At 40.2% G+C, this 22,418-nt stretch overlaps 1 protein-coding gene across 2 annotated transcripts in view; it reads left to right on the top strand.

Annotated features, from left to right (window-relative positions):
- Positions 1-22,418, top strand: part of SLC22A16 (solute carrier family 22 member 16) — a 52,692-nt gene that overhangs the window by 22,571 nt on the left and 7,703 nt on the right. For both annotated transcript variants that reach the window (XM_055114054.1, XM_055114055.1), the window contains exons 3-6: positions 7,389-7,506; positions 11,606-12,137; positions 15,535-15,662; positions 18,409-18,518. In XM_055114054.1, coding sequence (XP_054970029.1) covers positions 7,389-7,506; positions 11,606-12,137; positions 15,535-15,662; positions 18,409-18,518 — 888 coding nt within the window. The remainder of the gene's footprint in view (positions 1-7,388; positions 7,507-11,605; positions 12,138-15,534; positions 15,663-18,408; positions 18,519-22,418) is intronic.

Genomic DNA, 22,418 nt, shown 5'->3' with positions numbered 1-22,418 from the left:
AACCTTAAGCTAAAAAATTGGTTTGACATGGTCCCTGACTCCCAGTGTCTGTATTCTCTCAGCGGAATTTGTCGAAAGAGACAGCCTCCTTGCACCTCTTGTAGTCTTCTATACTTCTTGCTGGATGTGCCAAGATGGCAAGTCCCTGACCACTTTTTTATGTGGGCCATTTCTCAGAGTTGTCTATGCAGCCAGTACCTTAAAAGATGAGTGCTATGGCTTAGATATGATTTGTCTGTTCTCACCAAGGCTCATGTTGAAATTTGATCCCCAGTGTGGCGGTGTTGGGAGGTGAGGCCTAGTGGGAGGTGTTTGGGCTATGGGGGCAAATCCCTCATGAATGAATTGGTGCTGTTCTCATGGCAGTGAGTGAATGAGTTCTGGCTGTCACAAGACTGGATTAATTCTCGCAGGAATTGATTAGTTCCTGCAAGAGTGGATTGTTTTAAAGTGAGGACACCCCTCAGGTTTCTCTCTCTTTACATGTGTCTGCTTCACCTTTGACCTTCTCTGCCATGTTGTAATGTAGCATGAAAGCCCTTGCAAGAAGCCAGTACCCTTGATCTTCCCAGCCTGCAGAACTATGAGCTAAATAAACCTCTTTTCTTTATAAATTATCCAGTCTTAGGTGTTCTTTTATAGCAACATAAAACTAACTAATATGATGAGATAATGTCCCCTCTCTGCCACAAAGAGTAGGCTTCCTAACTGCTTGCTACAAAACCAGTGGATTCTCCACATCCAGTGCTCCTCCTCTCTAATTCAACCCACTATCTGTGAAGTGTCATCTGGACTCATTGTGGGACTTGGGGATTAGAGGACCTGAGACAAAGATGCTGCTGCCCTACTGCTTGCTAACGAAGTAAGTAATGAAGTTCTTTGTCTCTGACCCAAACATCTTGTGTTTTTGCCAGCATCCCTTAAACAGTACAGATTAACATATTAACTTAGAGTAAAATAAAATTTAATATTCTTTGTATACCCTCATCTTGGGCCTGAGAGGATTCTCATAAATTATTTTTCAAGGTGAATAAGTAGCTCAGTGAAAACCAAAAGACATAATTAAAAGGGACCATGAGTGAGAATCAACAGAAACAATTGGCAGCAGAAGCAGACTTCTGCACAAAGACTTCAAATACTAGAATTATCAGGCACAAATAATAAAATAATCACACTTACTATTTTTAAAGAAATAGAAGACAAGCTTAAAAATATTGATAAAAACTGGACATTGCATTAAAACTGACATAAAATTGAAGAATACCCAGGACATCTAGAAATACAAAGTGAAATAAATGAATAACAAATCACCTGCATAGTTTTAACAACCTGTCACACACAGCTACAAAAAATTCATGAAATGGATAATAACTCAGAAAAAGTCATCAATATTAAAGCTCAGAGAGACAGAGAGGTGGGAAATATGAGAGATTAAAATTTATGGAGGCTGAAAAGAGAAAAGGTCTGAAATCTACTTAACATTAGAAACTAATCAATGGTATTTACCACATTAACGTATTAGAGGACAAAATTCATACAATCAACTCAATACATATAGGAAAAGCATTTGATGAATTTCAAAATCCATTCATCATAAAAACTAAAAATAGAAGAATGCCTTTAACGTGATAAAAGGTTTCTACAATAAGGTTTACCATGAATATCTTACTTGTGAAGTTTAAAATATTAATTTCTTTTTTCTTTCTTTCTTTTTTTGCTTAGAGACAGGGTTTTGCTATGTTGCCCAGGCTGTTCTCAAACTCCTGGGCTCAAGCAATTCTCCTGCCTCAGCCCTCCCAAGTAGGTGGGATTACAGGCATGCACCACTGCACCCAGCTCTTAACTGTGAAATGTTAAAAGCTTTTCCTTTGAGATTAGGAACAGACGAGGATGTATGAAACATGTCTTCTACTTAGCATTGTACTGGATAGTCTAGCCAGTGCTGTAAGGAAAAAGAGAGAGAAAGAGGGAGAAGGAAAGGAAGCAAGGAAAGAATAATGATTGGAAAGGAGAAATAAAAAGTCATTATTTGTAGTTATTACAATTTTGTATGAAAAAAGTCCTACATATGAGTTATTAGAATTAATGAGCATTTAAAATTATATTTCTATATACCAGTAACAAATATATAAATTTTAAAAATATCATTGCAGAAACCTAAAAATATGAAATATAAATGGTTAAATATAACAAAAAGTGAAGAAGGCCCTCTGTGGAGACAATTATAAACTTTAAGAATCAAATCATTAAAGTAAATAGATATATCACTAGACAAACAGATTGAGGCTCCCTTAGAGGTTCCTGGAATAGACTGGTGCATTCATAAACATAAGTATAGACACATAAGGCATTTTATATTAGCAGGAAAAGGATCAATCATTAAGTGGTGCTGGGACAGATGTCTAGCTATATAGAAGGAAATACAACTGGATTCATTTTCTAACATTTTACAGTACAACAGCAGTTCCAGAAGGACTAAACGTGCATATGTGAAAAGCAAAACTATACGATTTTAGGAAGATAATTTAGGAGAATATTTTCAGGACCTAATGGAAGAAAGGGTGATTTTTCTAAAACACAAAAAACATTGATCATGAAAGAAAAAATGGATAAATTTGACTTCATTACAGGAATTTATGTCCACCAAAAGACACCATTAAAAGAGGAAAGACATGAATGTGTGCACACAAGAGAGAGAAAATATTTGCTTTACATATAACTAAATTATTAGTGTCCAGAATAGTCAAAGGATTTTTACTTACATCAATGGGAAAAAGACAACCCAATAGAAAAATGGGAAAAAGATTTGAAGTCACTTCATAGAAAAGAAAATCCAAATGGCTAATGAAAAGATGAATTGACAGTGACATATAATCACACCATTTACTTTTGACCAGTTGTCAAAAGTCAGAAGTCTTGTAATACTAAGTGTTGGTGAGGATATGGAGTAATAGGATCTCTCATCCTGCTGGTGTGAATGCAAACTGAGAATCCAAATTGGGTTAACCTTGAAGACTGATTTGGTATCATATAGAGTTGGTGATGTGCACAGCCACATGCTCTGGGGCATATACCCTGAGCATGATCTTGCACAGGTCCACAGAGGTACATGCATAAAAGTGCCCTCACAGCATTGTTCCTAACAGCCCTGCACTCTAAACAACCCAGATGTCCTTCAATCATCTCATGGACACATGTATTATAATATATTCTTACAGTAGGATATGTGGGCATGAAAATGAATGAGCCGCAGCTACATGAAACAACGTAGATGAATCTCCTATACATAATGTTTGATAAAGGAAGCAAGTCATAAAATAATACATGTGGTATTGTCCTGTTATGGAAAATTTAAAATCATAATAGCAAAACTTACCTATACTGTTTATAAGCAGTAACCTGTATTGTTTAGCATTGCTTATAAAAGTAGTAAAATGAAACAAAAAACAAGAGATTATCACCAAAATTAGAAAAATATTTCCTCCTAGAAAGGGCAAGGGATTTGTAGTCACAAAGAGAGGTGCAAGAAGCTATCAGGAGGCTGGCAATCATCTCTTTCTTGCCTTGGGTTGTAATTTCTAGGCATTTGATTTTTTATTATTCTTGAAACTGTACATATTTTATGCATGGTTATATATGTATAAAATATTATAATTAAAAAAGCAAAGAAATAAGATCTGATCCCACCCTTAAGGAGCTAACAGTGGAGAATATAGACTTTTGAACTGACAATTTCAATGAAATGTAGTAAATGCTTTTTTTTTTTTTTGAGAAGGAGTCTAGCTCTGTTGCCCAGGCTGAAGTGCAGTGGTGCAATCTTGGATCACTGCAACTTCTGCCTCCCAGGTTCAAGTGATTCTCCTGCCTCAGCCTCCCGAGTAGCTGGGACTACAGGCATGTGCTGCCATGCCTGGCTAATTTTTGTATTTTCAGCAGAGTAGGGGTTTCACCATGTTGGCCAGGCTGGTCTTGAACTCCTGACCTCCAGTGATCTGCCTGCCTTGGCATCCCAAAGTGCTGGGATTACAGGCATGAGCCGCCATGCCCAGCCGGTAAATGCTTTTAAAATAATAAAAACTCGCATTTATGGACAATTTATTATACACTAGGTACTATTCTAAATGTCTTATATATCATCTCATTTAATTATTTAAAGAGGTCTGTGAGATAGACACTATTGTGCCCCCCCCCCCCTTTTTTTAACCAGTAGGGAAAAGGAAGCATAGAAAGTTCACATGGAAAATAAGGGATGGAGCTGGGATTTGAGCCCAGGCCAGCATCCCCAACTACTGCATCACACTGTTTCTGAATTTTTGCTATGAGACCCCAAGGAATGATCAATGGAAGTTGTCAGATGGAGAAGGCCCCCAAGGGAAAGGAATAGCTTTGTGTCATGAAACAACCTGGCATGTTCAGAGAATTGTGGGAAAGTCAGTGTGGCAGAAGTAGAGAAGGGCAGATTGTGAAAGGAAATGACAAGAGACAAAACCACAATGGGGATTATTTTATTTCTAGGAAGTGTGGAAGGTGTACTGACATGAGGTTAGGAAGACCAGCTGGGAAGCTAGTGGGATGAATGATGTAAGAAATGGTGAAGACTTGAGTGAAAGCGGGAAAAGCAGGGAGGAAAAGATGAAGACATATTTGGGAGGCATTTCTAAACTCACATAATTTGATGATGAATATGCAGGAGGGAGCGGAGGAATGTATTAAGGTTTAGAAGCCTAATGGAAGGAGATTTTGCTAACCAATTCAGGAAATACCAGGGAGAGAGCAGTTTTAGAAGAGAAGGGAACACGTTTGGATATATTCCAGTGAGCTTGTCCTATCCCTATTAAGAAAAACAAAGTCCTATCCCTATATTAAGAAAAACAAAGTGAAGATGTATTCAAAGTTAATACCAATTACAACAGCAACAAGAGATTGCAGCTCTGCAGGACATTAAAGCAGAGAAGAGCAACTGGGGCCAGATGGTGGGTGGGGAGTTAATAGCCCATACTTAGGAATCAGAGCCAGGGAAGTGGATGAAATCACAAGGGCAGAGTGTGCAGCAGAGGACTTTAGGGAGTCCAGCATTGAGGCAGGCGGGTCATCAGGGAGGTACAAGCAGAACCAGGTGAGAGGGATGTTTTATAAGCCAAAGGACAGCAGGGGTCTGACGAGTAGGCATGGTCAGTGGCATTAGAGAGGACAGGCAGAAAGGACCAGGAGAGGCAATGTGCAGGCCCCTGGTGACTGCAAAGTGAGCTCAGAAAAGTTGGTTGCACCTGGTCATCATTGGCTGAGGAAACATGTAGGAGTTGAGGAGGGAAATACTCCCTTCTGATATATCTGTCAAGGGAGGAAATGCAAGGGGGCTAAAGGAGCAATGGGGTCAAGAGAAGGTTCTTGTCTTTGGTTGGAGGAGACTAAACTGAAAGGAAGAAGTCAAAGGAGAGGGAAAAACAAAGGAAAAAGAAGTGATGGGTTTCAGAGGAAGTGGGAAGAGGCACAATCCGATACAAAGATTGCAAAATGATATTTGGAGAGAAAGGGGCATGTGTCTTCAGAGAGGCAGGAAGAGAAGGCTGAATGCAGATGCAGGTCATGTTGGTAAGTGGACAGAGCAGGAAGTTGTGGGTCTTCCTCTTTGATGGTCTCTGTTCTCTGCAGGAGATGGCTGTTCATCTACAGAGAGAGAAGATGTTTGAGGTGGGAGAGAGGGTCAAGCAGTGATAGGTAAAAATAGTTTTAGGTGGCATTCAGGGATAAAATTAGATTGGGGAACATTCATATATAGGGCCAACAATCTCTACTAATGTGCAAAGGAGCAAAGAAGGCTGAAGTGTGAAGATGATGGTTTCTTATTTATTTGCATATCCTCTGCTGCACCAAGCAAACCTGTTGGTTGGACTCTCCAGACAATATTCTTTTGCCTTAAACTATTTGTCAGAGACAACCCATAGGAAGAAAATATTTGCTTATTATATATCTGATAAGGGTCTAGTATCCAGAATATATAAAGAGCTCTTACAACTCAATATTAAAAAAGTAATAGACTAATTCAAAAATGGGCAAAGAATTTGGATAAAGATTTCTCTAAAGAATATATGCAAATAGCCAATACGCACTTGAAAAGATGCTCAACATCATTAATCATTAGGGAATTGTAAATAAAAACCACAATCAGATACTACTTCCAGCCATTGGGCTGGCTATAATAAAAAAGGCAGACAGTAACAAGTAGTGGGGAGAATGTGGAGAATCAAAACCCTCATACATTGCTGGTGGGAATGGAAAAATGGGGCGGCCATCTTGGAAACCAGTTTGGCAGTTCCTCAAAATGTTACACATAGAGTTACCATATGACCCAGGAATTTCACTCTAGGTATATACCCAAGAGAATTCAAAACCTAAGTTCACACAAAATCTTGTTCATGAATGTTCAGAGCAGCATTATTCATAATAGCCAAGAAGAGGAAAATGAGCCATCAACTGATGAATAGATAAAATGTGGTTTATCCGTATAATGGTGCTACTCAGAGAGAAAAAAGGAATGAAGTGCTAATACATGCTACAACGCAGAAGAAGCTGGAAAACCTAATGCTAGGGGAAAGAAGTCAGACACAAAAGGCCACATGTTGTTTGACTCCATTTATGGGAAATGTCCAGAACAGGCAAATCTATGGAGACAGAAGGTAGATGAGTGGTTGTCAGAGACTGGAGGGAGCAGGGAAGAGGGGGTGGCAGCTTCTGGGCACAGAGTTTCTTTTGGGAGTGATGAACGTATCCTGGAATTAAAGAATGATGATGGTTGCACAACCTTGCAAATATACTAAAAACCACCAAATTGTCTACTTTAAAAGGTTGAATTTTATGGCATTTGAATTATATCACAATTTTAAAATCTGTCAGATATTATTTGTTTTTTAAACAAAGAGATGCCTCTTTCAATTATGAAAAGATAGGGCAAGTAAGCACATTATTCTAGAAGCAGAAGGTAGCAAGACCTCTGTTTTTAGAGGGGCTTGGCAAGAGCTGTCATAGCCTTGGTGGACAGAGCCAGCCTGGCAGGGAAGATGATTCCACAGAGAGCCAAAGTCCTGAAAGGGAGAAGACAAATTCTCCCCTCTCTTCCCCCAATCCCAGGTTAAGGGGTCCTGTGGGGATGACTCAGAGTGATCAGGTATGCATATTAGCAACTCAGGTAAAGGCCTCTCCACTGAACAGCTGGTCTTTTAAAGAAGCCATGGAACTTATGGTTTGCTCAAAATAAATAAAAGAAAAACAATCAATACATAAGCTATTCAAGGTATATAGGTAACGCCTATCTTTTATGAATTGGAGTGGATGTTTAAACTGTTACAACTCTACCTTTCCTCTTCCACTGTGTGACTCTTATTTTTCAGGCTAGGACGCCGGGTGGTCTTGTGGGCCACAAGCAGTAGCATGTTTTTGTTTGGAATAGCAGCGGCGTTTGCAGTTGATTATTACACCTTCATGGCTGCACGCTTTTTTCTTGCCATGGTGAGTTGTGTTTTTTACTTCTTTAATTCTGCTGCAGTATTTTCATAGGAAACCTTAACTCTCATCATTTTGCTCATTTAAGATCTAGTGAGCGAGATCAAGGACTCATCTTTGTCCACTCCACTGCAGAAGTCTGTCTACAGAATACCAATGCCTTATGTTTAGAATGGAACTCATTAAAGTGAAAATTGTTGCTGGCTAGGCAGAAGTGTGTTTGCCTCTGTGTCGGGCATGTGGTCCACATGTCACAATTACTGAGGCATTATTTTCTTTCTGAGTAATTATATTGGTCTAGTCAGGGCCTGTTCACATGAGCAAACAGACAGTTAAGGTGTGTGGTTAAAGTCACTTGTATAATGTACAGGAAGAATGAAAACAGGAAGGCATTAGGTCCTTATGTTACCAGGAACGGCAGTTTAGTGGAAAGGGCATGAGTTTGAATACCAGCTTTGTCATATATTGGCTTGTTAGTTGTATGATCAGTATCCTCTTTGAACCTTTGGTTGCAGTCTGTAAACTGTAGAAAAGAATCTGTGTTTATTATTATTCTCAGGATTCAGTGAGATTAAGTATAAACAACCGCAGTACAGCACCTGATTACAATGGTAACTTACTAGAAATGGACTAGCGAGCAAGGAGGCTGTTTCCATGCTCAGTGAGGCTTCCAGATAGATTTCCAACTATCAAGCAACATCAAGAATAATAGAGGGAAGTTTCCATCTGGAGGAGGAGCTTGTGATCTTGCTAAACGCAGAGCAGCAGGTTGGATGGTCTGAGGGTCCGGAGAGAAGCAAAGGGCTTCAATCTCTCTGCACCCCCTCAGAGAACAAGATGGGGTGTCAGTTTTGGAGTCTTTTTTGATGGATAGAAAGGGTTTCTAGCAAACCATACAGATGGCCAAGGATAAGGAAGATGCATAAAAATAAATCTAGGAGACTAGAAGGTGTTGTACCTCATTAAAAAGTAAATATATATATTTAGGAATGTAAAGAGTTTTAAATACAAGATAGCAACCAGTAGTTCCGTTTCCACTGAGGTCATAACTCTGTGACTGTAGAGTGAGATTTCAACACGAGAAACCTTCTGGTGGGACTGAAGGTTCCACAAAGGCACAGGTACTAAGAAAGTATAAACATCATCTTTTGGAAGACTTAAGAGGATATTTCTGAAAATATCTGTTTCAGTCTTGCAAAATACCACGCGTTGGCTTCTATACCCAAGGAAACAAGGCCACACCCATAGAATACATCCGTGAAATGTGGCCTTAATTTTCTGTGACTGTTTCCTTTGATGTTCATGGGGAATAGATTTGTGGTGGAATTCTGTGGATGGGAGGTGCAGGCAGATTCATTTACTCAACACATTTATTGATCTGTCTACAGAGTGTAATGCTAAGTAAACCAGACCCAGCTGTCTCAGTAAGTCTAGTAGGAAAGGCAAGACGTTGATCAGCCATCTTCAAAAATAAGTAAAATGTTGACAGTGAGGGCATAACATCAGTGGGTCTGGAGCGTTCACCAGGGTCTGGAGGGTCAAGGGCTTTCTCATTGTGAGGGATGGGTGAGAGAAGAATATTCCAGCAAAGATAGAAGCGGATGAAAGGGCCCTGAGATGAGAAAGAAAAGCCGGAATGTCTGGAGAATAGAGAGGAGGAGAGACGCATTGATGAGGCTGAAGGGATCAAGGCGGTTAGGTGGGGCCTTGTAGGATTGTCAGGATTTTGCTCTATCTCCTAAAGGCAATGGCAATCCACAAAAGGGATTCCGGGAATTCTGGCTGCTATGAGGGGGTGGATTCCGAGAAGATGTGAGGAGTATTATCGGTGGAAGGGATGGGTGTGAGTGGATTCACAGAGTGTTTTGGAGTTAGTTGTATATGGATTTTCTGAATCCAATGACAGAGGAAGTTGTAGCTGACTCATGAGAAATAATTAGCATTGAAAAACCTGACAGGGACAAATATTACAGCTTAATTTAACTGGGAAATTTATAGTATTTGAAAGTTATCACAATCTTTGTTAATGTAACAGCAGCGCTTACCAAAAGCGACTTCTGGATTCTTGGATGTAGGGTCCCGATGATCTGAGTCTTGCCATTACAAAGTTGCACAGGGAAATAAAAGCTGTTGTCACAAAAATATTAAACTGATTATGAATACAGTAGTCCTCATCAAGCACCTCCCTGCCTCCTGCTAGTGTCAACCCTTTCTGACAGCCAGAATATCCTTGTAGGCTGGCCTCTTTGTGACTGTCCGATGCAAGGAGAAATTGTAGTTATTACAAGGGACACATGTTTACAAAAAATCTTTAAAAGCAGTGAGGGAACAGGGGAACACTGCCTGAATCCTGCCCACAACCTTTGGCCAGTGGGGATCTGGCAGAGAGACCTGTTAACTTTTGAAGAAATTAACATCTGCAAGGATAATCACATAATGAGCCTTTGAAAGAGTATGATTCAAATATCTAATGATTAAGAGAAGCCTTTGGGGAGTGGTGCTCTCGAATAATTTTACAAAAGTTAATTTTACGATTTGTGTTGTAGAAGTCAAATATGAAAAAATTTTGTAGAAAAAATTCTTCTCCTCCTCCTCCCAAAAAGCCTATCAATGGACTCATTCTTTGTTTATTCCAAGAATGGTCACATATTATATTCTAATCACATATTGTAATCTAATTTTTATTAAAGATAGGCATATTTCCAAAATAAAGTTTTTCCCCAGTTTTCCTTCTTGTGGTAAAGTACATATAACACAAAATTTACCATCCTAACCATTTTTAAGTGTACAGTTGAGTGATATTAAGTGCATTCATACTGTGGTGCAATTATCACCACTGTGCATCTTCAGAACTCGTTTTCATCTTGCAAAACTGAAACTCCGTCCATTGAATAATAACTCTCTGTTCCCTGTCTCCCTAGCCCCTGACAACCACCATTCTACATCCTGTCTCTATGAGTTTGGCCACTCTAGGTACCTCATGAAAGCGGAATCATATGATAGTTGTCTTTTTGTGACTGGCTTATTTCCCTTAGCATACTATTCATTGTATGCATAGACTACATTTTTCTTATCTATTCATCTATGGACGGACACTTGGGGGGTTGCTTCCATGCTTTAGCTGTTGTGAATAATGCTATGAGCAGGCATGTGCAAACATCTCTTCCAGACCCCACTTTCAATTCCTTTGGGTATATACTCAAAGGTGGAATTGCTGGATCATGCTGTAATTGTTTTTTGAGGAATCGTCATACTGTTTTTCCTAGAGGCTGTACCATTATACATTTCTCTCACACATTACACATGGGTTCCAGTTTCTCTACATTCCCACCAAAACTTGTTATTTTTTTTTTAATTAGCCACCCTAATGTGTATGAGGGGGTATCTCTTTGTAGCATTGAATTGCATTTCTCAATGATTGGTAAAAATTTGTATTTCTTCTGTTTGAAATGTCTGTTCAAAGCCTTTGCCCATTTTTGAATTGGATTGTCTGTGTTTTTGCTGTTGTTGGGTTTTAGGAGTTCTCCATAAAATCCCTTATCAGATATTTGATTTGCAAATATTTTATCCAGTTCTGCAGGTTGCCTTTTCCCTCCATTGATAGTGTTCTTTGATGCACAGTTTTAATTTTCATGAAGTCTAATTTGTCTACTTTTCTTTGCCTGTCAAAATAGAATTTTAATTAAATCAGTTTTTCTTACCACTAGTTAGCGTAAATTTTTTTGTCTCCATTTAGCAGTTAGGATTTAACAATAAGAACCTCCTGGATACAGATAACTTGATGTATGCATTTACAAGGACTGGAGAAATACATCCACAGTATAATGAAATATTTAGATGACACAAAAGACAATGTCTAACATTTATATCATAAATAATCTCTCAAGTTTTGCCATTTGGGGTGGGGAGGATGAGGGAAGATGAAAGGACCTATAAGAAAAAAAGATAGATCGGATTGAATGTCATTTTATACATCTGATAGGGGTTTCAGAAAGCAAGTCTTTGTCATTTTCTTTTTTGCCTACATGTGATTTGCAATGGGGTCAGACTCCTCAATAGTTATAAATGTGACCTTGAATATAGACCCCTATTATTTGTTTTTCAGGTTGCAAGTGGCTATCTCGTGGTGGGGTTTGTCTATGTGATGGAATTCATTGGCATGAAGTCTCGGACATGGGCATCTGTCCATTTGCATTCCTTTTTTGCAGTTGGAACCCTGCTGGTGGCTTTGACAGGATACTTGGTCAGGACCTGGTGGCTTTACCAGGTGATCCTCTCCACAGTGACTGTCCCCTTTATCCTGTGCTGTTGGGTGCTCCCAGAGACACCTTTTTGGCTTCTCTCAGAGGGACGATATGAAGAAGCACAAAAAATAGTTGACATCATGGCCAAGTGGAACAGGGCAAGCTCCTGTAAACTGTCAGAACTTTTATCACTGGACCTACAAGGTCCTGTTAGTAATAGCCCCACTGAAGTTCAGAAGCACAACCTATCATATCTGTTTTATAACTGGAGCATTACGAAAAGGACACTTACCGTTTGGCTAATCTGGTTCACGGGAAGTTTGGGATTCTACTCCTTTTCCTTGAATTCTGTTAATTTAGGAGGCAATGAATACTTAAACCTCTTCCTCCTGGGTAAGTAGTTACAGTATATTTAAATTTGGCAGTGAAGTGAGATTTCTACCATTTGTGTGTGTGTGTCTGTTTCTGTGTGAATTTGAGAAAAAGAGTATGTTTTTAATAGGCCCTTTAAAACCAGGAACAATACTGCCAACCATATTATTATGATATCTCTCAGCGTTATGTTGTAACACATGTACATATGAGGGGACTTCAACCAGTTCATGGAAAAATGGAATTAAAAGACAAAAATTTAAAACATAAACTTTCTCAACATGATTGCCATCAAGGTCAAGACACTTTTGTACGACATCAGCCATTTATTCCATCCTTAAAGAACTGAGGGTCCTGAGAATGTACCCATGTCAATGCAGTCTTATTTACACTATTAACTGAAGAAAAATGGGTGCCGCGTACAGACTTTTTAAGATTAGGAAACAGAAAGAAGTCAGAATGAGCCACCATGAGAACTGTTAAGGTGGCTGCCTAGTGATTTCCCATCAAAACTCTTGCAAAATTGCCCTTGTTTGATGAGAGGAATGAGCATGCCCATTGTCATGGAGGAGAAGGACTCTCTGGTGATGTTTCCCAGGCATTTTTCTACAAAAGCTTTGGTTAACTCTCTCGAAACACTCTCGTCATAAGCAGATATTTTCATTCTTTGGCCCTCCAGAAAGCTAACATGCAAAATGCCTTGAGCATCCCAAACAAACATTGCCATGACCTTTGCTCTCGACTGGTCCACTTTTGCTTTGACAGGGCCATGGCCCCCATTGGTAACCATTGCTTTGATTGGGCTTTGTCTTCAGGATCACACTCGTAAAACCGTGTTTCATCTCCTGTTACAATTCTCCAAAGAAATCCTTCAGGACCTTGATCCCACTTGTTTAAAATTTCCGTGGGAAGTTCTGCCCTTCTCTGCAGCTGCTCTGGGCACAACTGTTTTGGCACCCATTGAGTGGAAAGTTTGCTCAACTTTAATTTTTCAGTCAGAATTCTGTAAGCCAGACTAATTGAGATATCTATGGTATTGGCTATTGCTTGTGCTGTTAATCTCAGTCTTTGTCAATTAGGGCATAAACAAGATGTATTTTTTTCCTCGATGTGGATGCTCTGCCACTGTGGTCTTCATCTTCAATATCGTCTCGTCGTTTCTTAAACTAAGTTATCCATTTGTAAACTGCTGATTTATTTGGGGCTTTGTGCCCATAAACTTTTCATAAAGCATCAATGATTTCACCATTCTACCACCCAAGCTTCACCATAAATTTGATGTTTGTTCTTGCTTCAATTTTAGCAGAATTCATGTTGCTCTAGTGGGAGCTCTTTTCAAACTGATATCTTATTCTTCTTAGTGCCTCAAACTAGCTCCTCTTCAGACACGTTCTAAGAAGTTAGTGCAAATTTCTTTTAGTGCAGAAAAAATCTGAAAACACGTGCATAGTTTTTTCATAATATGCACTTTCCATTAACTTTTTTTTTGGAAACGGAGTCTTGCTCTGTTGCCCAGGTTGGAGTGCAGTGGTGTGATCTCAGCTCACTGCAATATCTGCCTCCTGGGTTCAAGCGATTCTCCTGTTTCAGCCTCCTGAATAAATTATATTACAGGCACATGCCACCATGCCCAACTAATTTTTGTATTTTAGTAGAGATGGGGTTTCACCATGTTGGCCAGGCTGGTCTCGAACTCCTGACCTCAGGTGAGCCACCCACCTTGGCCTCCTAGAGTGCTGGGATTACAGGCATGAGCCACAGCACCCCGCCGTCCATGACCTTTTTAAAAACTCCTTGTATTTTCCATTTGAAAAAAATGCATCAGAAGAATTTAGTCTCTCCCTTTCTGCCTTCTCTCCTTGCTCACCTTCTTCACACCCATCCCCAGCCCAGAGCTCCTCCCAGGGGTAACTTCTATAATGTTTGGGTTGTGCCCTTTCAGATCTATTCCTATGCATTTGTGCCAGACATTGTGGCATGTGCCTGTAGTCCCAGCTACTCGGGAGGCTGAGGAGGGAGGATTACTTGAGCCCAGGAGTTCTGGGCTGCAGTACTCTATGCTGATCAGGTGTCCACACTAAGTTCAGTATCAGTATGGTGACCTCCTGAGAGCAGGGAACCACCAGGTTGCCTAAGGAGGGGTGAACCGGCCCTGGTCGAAAATGGAGCAGGTCAAAATTCCTGTGCTGATCAGATCTGTTTCTACGCATTTTCATATATTTGTGCATATTAATGTTTTATATTTTAACATAAATGAGATCACTCACTATATATTGTTCTTTGTAAGTTGCTTCCCTTTTAAAATTTAATATGCCTTGGCTATCTGGCATCTCTCAACCTTCAAGTGTCCTTAATTTATAAATTTTAGTTGGTAAAATAACTTTTAAATACATGCAACTATAATTTATGTTGTTGTACTTCTTTCATTTTAATGGCAGGTTAAATCACTTTAGATAGCTTGAGATGTGACTCCTAGTGTAAACCAAATTTAAACTAAAACGTGAGAGAAATATTAGAAACCTTTTTTTATCCATCTAGTCTTAACTCCTGCTTATTTCTGTGTAGGCTGCCTGTATTTTATATTATCCTCAAAACATCTTGCTTCTAAATTTTTGTACGTAGACATCGTGCCATCTCATTAAAGTGCTCTGACGGCACATCTGGTTATTTTTTCTGATTTCCTCAGCAGACACATCTGTTTTTGTTTATTATAGCTCAGCAGGAATTATGAGAGAAGTCGTTTTAAGAAAAAAAGATTTACTCTTTTTTTTGAAGCAAACTAACAAGTTTATAGAAAGAGCCTGTCTTGACTTCAAACTCATTCTCTATGACAATTTGAGATGGTGCAGTATCCCTAGAACAGAGTGGCCAATGGTAGGTGGGGTGGAGTGTGGATGCAGAAGCTTAGGAAGGCTAGAAGTTTAGATCTTCATGACATAGTTTTTTACTTTTGCCAAAGACATAAATTGTCAAAAAACTGGGCAATCTCATAAATACAAAAATGTTTCCAAAGACAAACACACATGGTTTTATATTATCTACCGTTTTGGATTTTTCACTAGTACTCTTGCAGATGGGTGCTTCTGTTCAATAATTCTCGGCTGTGAAATTTTTGAACAAGTTTTTATCTCCTGAGACAGTTTGGGGCTGGTGGGAATTTGGGCTCTGGCTTTGTGCCATTTGCAGGTGCCAGGCGGATTATGAGCATTAGAGCATTTCACAGGAAACGCTCATCTTTACTGTAGTGAGTTTAAAAGTGGCGGGGCTGGCTGCCTCGCAGCAATTCTTAGAGAGTTTCTAAAGGCCCCGGAAGTGAGGAGAGGGCTGCTCATGCCTTTTAGGTAGTGGGTTAGAAGACGGGGGTCCCCTTTTGCAGTCGGGTGCCTAGACTTATAGAGGGCTGCTTGCTCAATGACAGGTGTAGTGGAAATTCCCGCCTACACCTTTGTGTGCATCGCCATGGACAAGGTCGGGAGGAGAACAGTCCTGGCCTGCTCTCTTTTCTGCAGTGCACTGGCCTGTGGTGTCGTTATGGTGATCCCCCAGGTGAGTTATCTTATGTTTTATTTAGGGAATTGTTAGTTATACTGTGACAGTTTGATGGGAAGAATTTAGCTTATTACAGTTAAGTATGAAGGTCAATTCAGAGTATGATTTGGACAGAGTATATAATATTTAAAAATCTGTTTTCTTTAAAACATTCTTTTTCTGTTATATAAGTAATGTATGTTCATTTTAGAAAATTTAAAGAGAAAAATGTAAAAAAAAAAAAAAAAAAAGCCTAACCTGGGTGCAATGACTCACACTTATAATCCCAGCAACTCAAGAGGCTGAGGGTAGGAGGATGGCTTGAGTTCAGGAGTTCAAGGCTGCAGTGAGCTCTGATCACTGCCACTGTACTCCAGCCTAGATGACAGAGTGAGAACTCATCTCAAAAAATAAAAAATTAAAAGTTCATAATCCTAATTCCCAGAGATGACCAGTGTTGTATTTTGTAAACGCAATAATCTTGTGTGAGAAAAGTTGATCACACCTTCCAGCATCATCATACTGAACATTCACTCATTTATTCATTCAGCAAACATTTATCCACCATCTTTTATGTGCCAGGTGCTGAGAACACACAGTGCATCAAGTTTCCGTAAGTGTAACGAGAGGGCATATGGCACCCGTGTGTACTCTTTTGTCTAGGGTGGTCGGGGATGGTGTGCCTCTCAGAGGAGGTGACATGTAATCAGAAACCTGAATGAGGGAGGCAGCCATGGAGACATCTGAAGGATATGAGTCAGATATTCAAGACTGGTAGAGTTTCAGTACACTGTTTTTCATTGCAGGAGATTAGTAGTTTCCAATGCCTGGTATGCATAAACACCCCAAGGAGCTTGTTTTTAAAAACAGTTTCTTAGTGAGAAACACTACCCAGAAATTCCTGAAATGACTTTCACATTCCCATATTTCGGCAAACTGCATCCCCTCAAAATACCTCTTGCATCCAGAAGTGCTTCCCCTCTTCCCAAAAAAGATGTTTTCAGATCTGTATTTTAATTCTTGATTTGCAAAATGTCACTATAACAGTACTTAAAATATTTTATTTAAAGTTCTCCTGTGATTATATAATCATTAAGCAATAGTATATCAACATTTAGAGCAAAGCATTTTAAGTTTTGCATATCGTTTGAAATTTAATTTAAGCTAACAAGTGTCTTCCTTTTATAGTAGCACTTTACTTAATGATTAGGGTCGGTGAGCCAAATATTTTATGTAATGAAATTTCCAGGTGATTGATACACAACTAATTGAATGCAATAAAACTACTCAGGACAAGGAGGTCTCTGCCAATTTGAGAGAACTTCATCCACACCTTTAAAAAAGTAGTTTGCAGTGATGGTAGTTGAGTAGATCGCAGCTGCCTTTAAGTTGGTGAAGAGTTGGGGAACACCAGAACCTTTGAGTTCTACACTAATAGGGAAGATGAGAAAGAGGCTGATGGAGATTTCTAGAAATAGAGCATTAACCCACAACGATAAATCTCTCCCCATCCAATAAGTTTTTCCCCAAGTGATAATGTCAACACAATACAAATACTAATTTAATTAACAATTGTTAATTAATTTAATTTACAATTGTAATTAAGGTGACATTAGCTCTTTAATAGAGGCATCCCAGAATCTCAGTGACTTAACATAAAGGATGTTTGTTACCTGCTCATAGAAAGTTCCATGTATTTGTACCTAGTTGGCCAAAGTGGGAGTGGTGAGTGGGTGTTTGGGTCCATGGAGTCATTCAGGGATGCAGGCTGACAGAGGCACTGCTGTCCTTAACACATCAGCCCCAAGGCCACCCTGGGTCTCAGCATCCAGCTGGCAGATGGGGGAGGAGGGAGATTTTGAAATATAGGGTGTCTTTGTTAGTTACCTTTGGAAGTGGAACACATTAGGGAGAATAAAAACCGAGGTGGAGGTAAAGGTTTTGCCATTGAGGAATGTATCAGCTGCAAACAAACAAACAAATGAACAAAACAGTCTGTACTAATAGTTACCACTTTCAAATATTTTCTGAAGATAATTTATAAGCCAGGGATTACTGCCACAAAGGGCACAATTTGTTTTGTTTGTTTTTTTTAAGAAAAGTAAATAGATTAAATAGAGACAAGATCTCACTCTGTCACCCAAGCTGAAGTGCAGTGGTGTGATTATAGCTCTCCGTAATCTCGAACTCCTGGGCTCAAATGATCCTCCTGCCTTAGCTTCTCCAGTAGCTGGGACCACAGGCATGTACCATCACACACAGCTAATTTTTTTGTTTTTCTGTAGAAATGGGGTCTTGCTATGTCACTCTTGGCCTCAAGTGATTCTCCTGCCTCAGCCTCCTAAAGTGCTGGGATTACAGGTGTGAGCCATTAGGCCCGGCTCACAATTTGTTTGTATGGCTCCTTGATTCATTCTGCTGGATCAGTCCCAGAAGGAGTAGGGAAATTCTTGGTGCCACCAGCACTATCAGGGCGTGTCTCCTTCCAAAACAGTCTTCCCAACTGGCTTTCATCACAGTTCGAACCCTCCAAAGTGGATGGGGAGAAGAGACACACTGAAACTTTCCTCCACATTTCGTAAAGATGGAAAGCTTTCTCAGACTGTGAGTAGAGTTTAATACATTCAAACAGAAAAATAAGGCTCTTCATTGTTCTGAAAAAATACGGAAGGAATTAGAATGTTTTAAGTAATGATTTAAAAGATTTTCTATTCTCCTTTAAAAATACCACTTGTGATGATCTATTCTGCTAAATTTTTTTCAGAAACATTATATTTTGGGTGTGGTGACAGCTATGGTTGGAAAATTTGCCATCGGGGCAGCATTTGGCCTCATTTATCTTTATACAGCTGAGCTGTATCCAACCATTGTAAGGTAAGGATGAATTGTTTTCTGGTTGTTTTCCTGTTATCTTTCACTTGTGTGTCATTTCATTGTATTTGGCCTTTACATGTAAATGCTTCTTTTTCATAGAAGTTACCTGGATCTCTGAGATGGGAAAATGACATGCTGATACTCATTTTGAGTCTGAGGCTTTGTACCATATTAGTGAGGATATTAGACGAATTATTTTGAAATAACACTCTATTATTCCAAAAACATTTTAAGTTTCAAGTACCATAGACTTCCACTGAGTCTCTGTATTGACTCAAAGGTAATTTCTCAGGATGTGTCTCTCGATGTTCTGATGCCAATTGTGTTAGTCCGAGTGGGCTGCTGTAACAAAATACCACAGGCTGGGTGGCTTAAACAATAGAAATTTATTTTCTCACAGTACTGGAGGCTGGAAGTCCAAGAACAAGGTGTCGGCAGGTTTGGATTCTCCTGAGGCCTCGCTCTGTGGTCTTCAGGTGGTGCCCTCTTGCTATGTCCTCAAGGGGTCTTACCTCTGTGTGCACCGCTGATGTCCCTCCCTCTTCATATAAGACACCAGCCATATTGGATTACGGCCCCACCCTAACAGCCTCATTTTAACTTAATCACCTCTTTAAAGACCTTATCTACAAATACCATTACATCATAAAGTACTAGGGATTCAGACTTCAACACTTGAACTTTGGGAGGCACAACTCAGCCCATAACATCAGTAATCATTGGCTCCCTGAGATTACCTTATCTGGAGGTTCTCAAAGCTGGCAGCTCGTCAGAGTCATTGAGGCATTTCATAAAAAATATCAGTCTTGGGTCCTTACACCAGACCTGCTGGATCAATCCAAGAATGACACTGGGGATTTTTTTTTTCTTTTTTCGAGATGGAGTCTCATTCTGTTGCCCAGGCTGGAGTGCAGTGGTGTGATCTTGGTTCACTGCAAGCTCCGCCTCCTGGGTTCAAGCAATTCTCTTGCCTCAGCCTCCAGAGTAGCTGGGATTACACGTGCATGCCACTACACCCGGCTAATTTTTGTATTTTTAGTAGAGACGGGGTTTCACCATGTTTGTCAGGCTGGTCTTGAACTCCTGACCTCGTGATCCGCCAGCCTTGGCCTCCCAAAGTGTTGGGATTACAGGCATGAGCCACCACGCCTAGCCGAGACTCGGGATTTTTAACAAGTCTGCAGGTGACTCTGAGTTGCCACCCTGCCCACCCCACCCACCCCCCCGACACCCTTTGGGAATGTCTGATGTGATTCCCACTGATCTGGGAACCTCAGGGACTTCCAAGCTTTTACAAACACATTTTACTTGGAAACTCTTTATGTGGTGAAGAGGACAGAGGTCCTTTGTGGAAGCTCTGTTGAGTACCTGGAATCCCCCCAGTGCTCCTGCCTTCTTGCTCCAGGGGGCTGCAGCAGAACTTCCAGGCCTTAACAGTACATCCTTTGTAAACCACACTTCTTGTTGCAGCCCTCATGTCCAGATAAGACAGCTGAGACCAGGGAGATCAAGTACCTGGTGCAAGACACACAGCTGGGACCCCAGCTATAAAGGGAAGGGATCTTTTCTCTGATTCTCCATTGGATTTTATTTTATTTTTTTTGAGACAGAGTCTCACTCTTTTGCCCAGGCTGGAGTGAAATGGTGTGATCTTGGCTCACTGCAACCTTACCTCCCAGGTTCAAGCGATTCTCCTGCCTCAGCCTCCTGAGTAGCTGGGATTGCAGGTGTGCACCACCATGCCCGGCTAATTTTTGTATTTTAGTAGAGACAGGGTTTCACCATGTTGGCCAGGCTGGTCTCAAACTCCTGACCTCAAGTGATCCACCCTCCTTGGCCTCCCAAAGCGCTAGGATTACAGGTGTGAGCCACTGGGCCCGGCCCGTCAGACTTTTTGACTCTTTTTTTTGCAAAATGATCCTGTATTTTAAAGTGTAAATAGTGATTAGGGTCACACTGCTGCCAAGAGACACTTGTCCCACAGATCTCCCTCTGGGAAATTCCGTAACAGTTTCCTATCTGCAGTCCTCCCTTAAATCCTCCAAGTGGCATTTTCCTAACACCTGCTTTATCAATGGAAGTTTTCATTTTCTAAGGGAAAAAATTTGTTAGTGAGCTTGGATAATTTCTTAGCCTATTAAAGACCCAATCTTAATGGCAACAAATAAACAAACAAGATATTAAGGTTTTTCACAGGAAACTTATTAAAAAATCCAACTGCTTAGCTAGTGGGTTCATCCCTTTTAGGAGTATATTATTTGTCATGTGTTACAAGTGTGAAAGGCAAGTGACTTTCTATAGAGATAAGTCCATATAACACCAGCCCAGAGATGCCTCCTCCTTGTCTCCACAAGCAGGAGGGATGTAGGACCTAGAAAATCCATTAGTCAAGAGATAGCATAAATCCTTCCCTAGGAACTTTCCATGCCCACACACCTGCCTGCTGAAATGCTAGGGCAGGCAGCCCTGTGGACCAGGATGGGTAAGTACATTTGTGTTGACTGTAGATAGATTAATGGATATCTAGATGGATGGATGGATGGATGGAGGGATGGAAGAATGGATAGATAGAGTAGGTACACATGTATATCTAAGAAAAAAGTTTATCAGACTAATATGTGACCGGGGGTATAGAATAGCAGAGGAATAACTCCCTATGTAATTGTCTATTAGCCCAGTTGTCTGAGAGTAGAGTTTTTCTTCTTCCTCCATACTTCCCCTCTAGGTCACCCAGAGTGCTATTATTAGACCACTCTTGCAGTCTAATAATAAATACATCTTCTGTCCATTTTACAGGTTGTGGAACTGGAATTCACACAAGATTAGGGTCGTGGCCAAAGGCACCTGGCTAGTCAGTGACCCGTCAGAACTCAAATCCACATCTTTTGGCCCTATCTGTCACCCAGTGAAATACATGAGAATTTTTATGGGAGACAGTGCTTAACATTAGCGAGGGATAAGTTGCTAGCAGTAGAGCTTTAGTAGCAGAGGGGAAGAAGGTATTTTGGGGTAAGGGCTTTGTGGACTCTTCTCAGATCATATTGTGAAAGTGGCAGCCCTGCGCAGATGTACAGTAGCAGACAGGCAGAATAACAGATTACATTCTAGCACTTACAGGCTGACAATGGTGGAGACTAGTTGAATGCAATAGAGAGTGAAGTTGCATAATTGCCAACTTGCGTTGTGGCTTTGGCTCCGTTGTGGCTGACCCAGGGAAGAAGCTGCTCTAAATCAGGGAGAATATCTTTGTCATGTCCTGTGGGACCCTTCTGGCCTCTCAGGTGGATTTCTGCTCAGCCAGGAAAAGCTTCAGATTTTCCCAGTTCAGAATTCAGATTGGACCAGATCCATGCAGTGCCTGGCACATTAGACTCTCGACACACATGTGCTGAGTGAATGCATGTTATACGCTAAGAAGGTGACAATCCCATCAAATAATGTCAATGTGCATTGCAATTATGAATATTGTAGTATTTTTTAAGATCTTTTCTTTGTTGGCTTGGTTGTTGGTTTACAGCCACAGGTACATGACCTCAAAAAAATCCAATATGTAAATATTTAATACAGGAAATCTTTAACCAACTCTATGAGCTCCCTAAACACCCTAACACTGCATGCAAAACTTTACTTATGTATGATTTCTTTCTCAGAAGAATGCCATACTTTTTATCAGTTCTTTATAAATGTGTGTGACTGGAAAAGATGAGGCACCGTTAATTTATAGAGGTACTTACTCACATAAAAGGACAGTCTTTCCTTACTAACATTCTATACATTTTCTCTAAGTAACTTTTAAAGAAAAGCACATTAAGATATTCCTTGACTCTAAAAAGTTGAAATAGAACAGTACACAGGTATACAGATACTTTGTTCTCTCAAATTCCCACTCCCTACGTGAAA

Source organism: Pan paniscus, chromosome 5 (genome assembly GCF_029289425.2).
Source record: "Pan paniscus chromosome 5, NHGRI_mPanPan1-v2.0_pri, whole genome shotgun sequence".
NCBI classification, from domain to species: domain Eukaryota; kingdom Metazoa; phylum Chordata; class Mammalia; order Primates; family Hominidae; genus Pan; species Pan paniscus.
The sequence above is the reverse complement of the archived record's forward strand: the minus strand, read 5'-3'. Positions and strand labels throughout refer to the sequence as shown.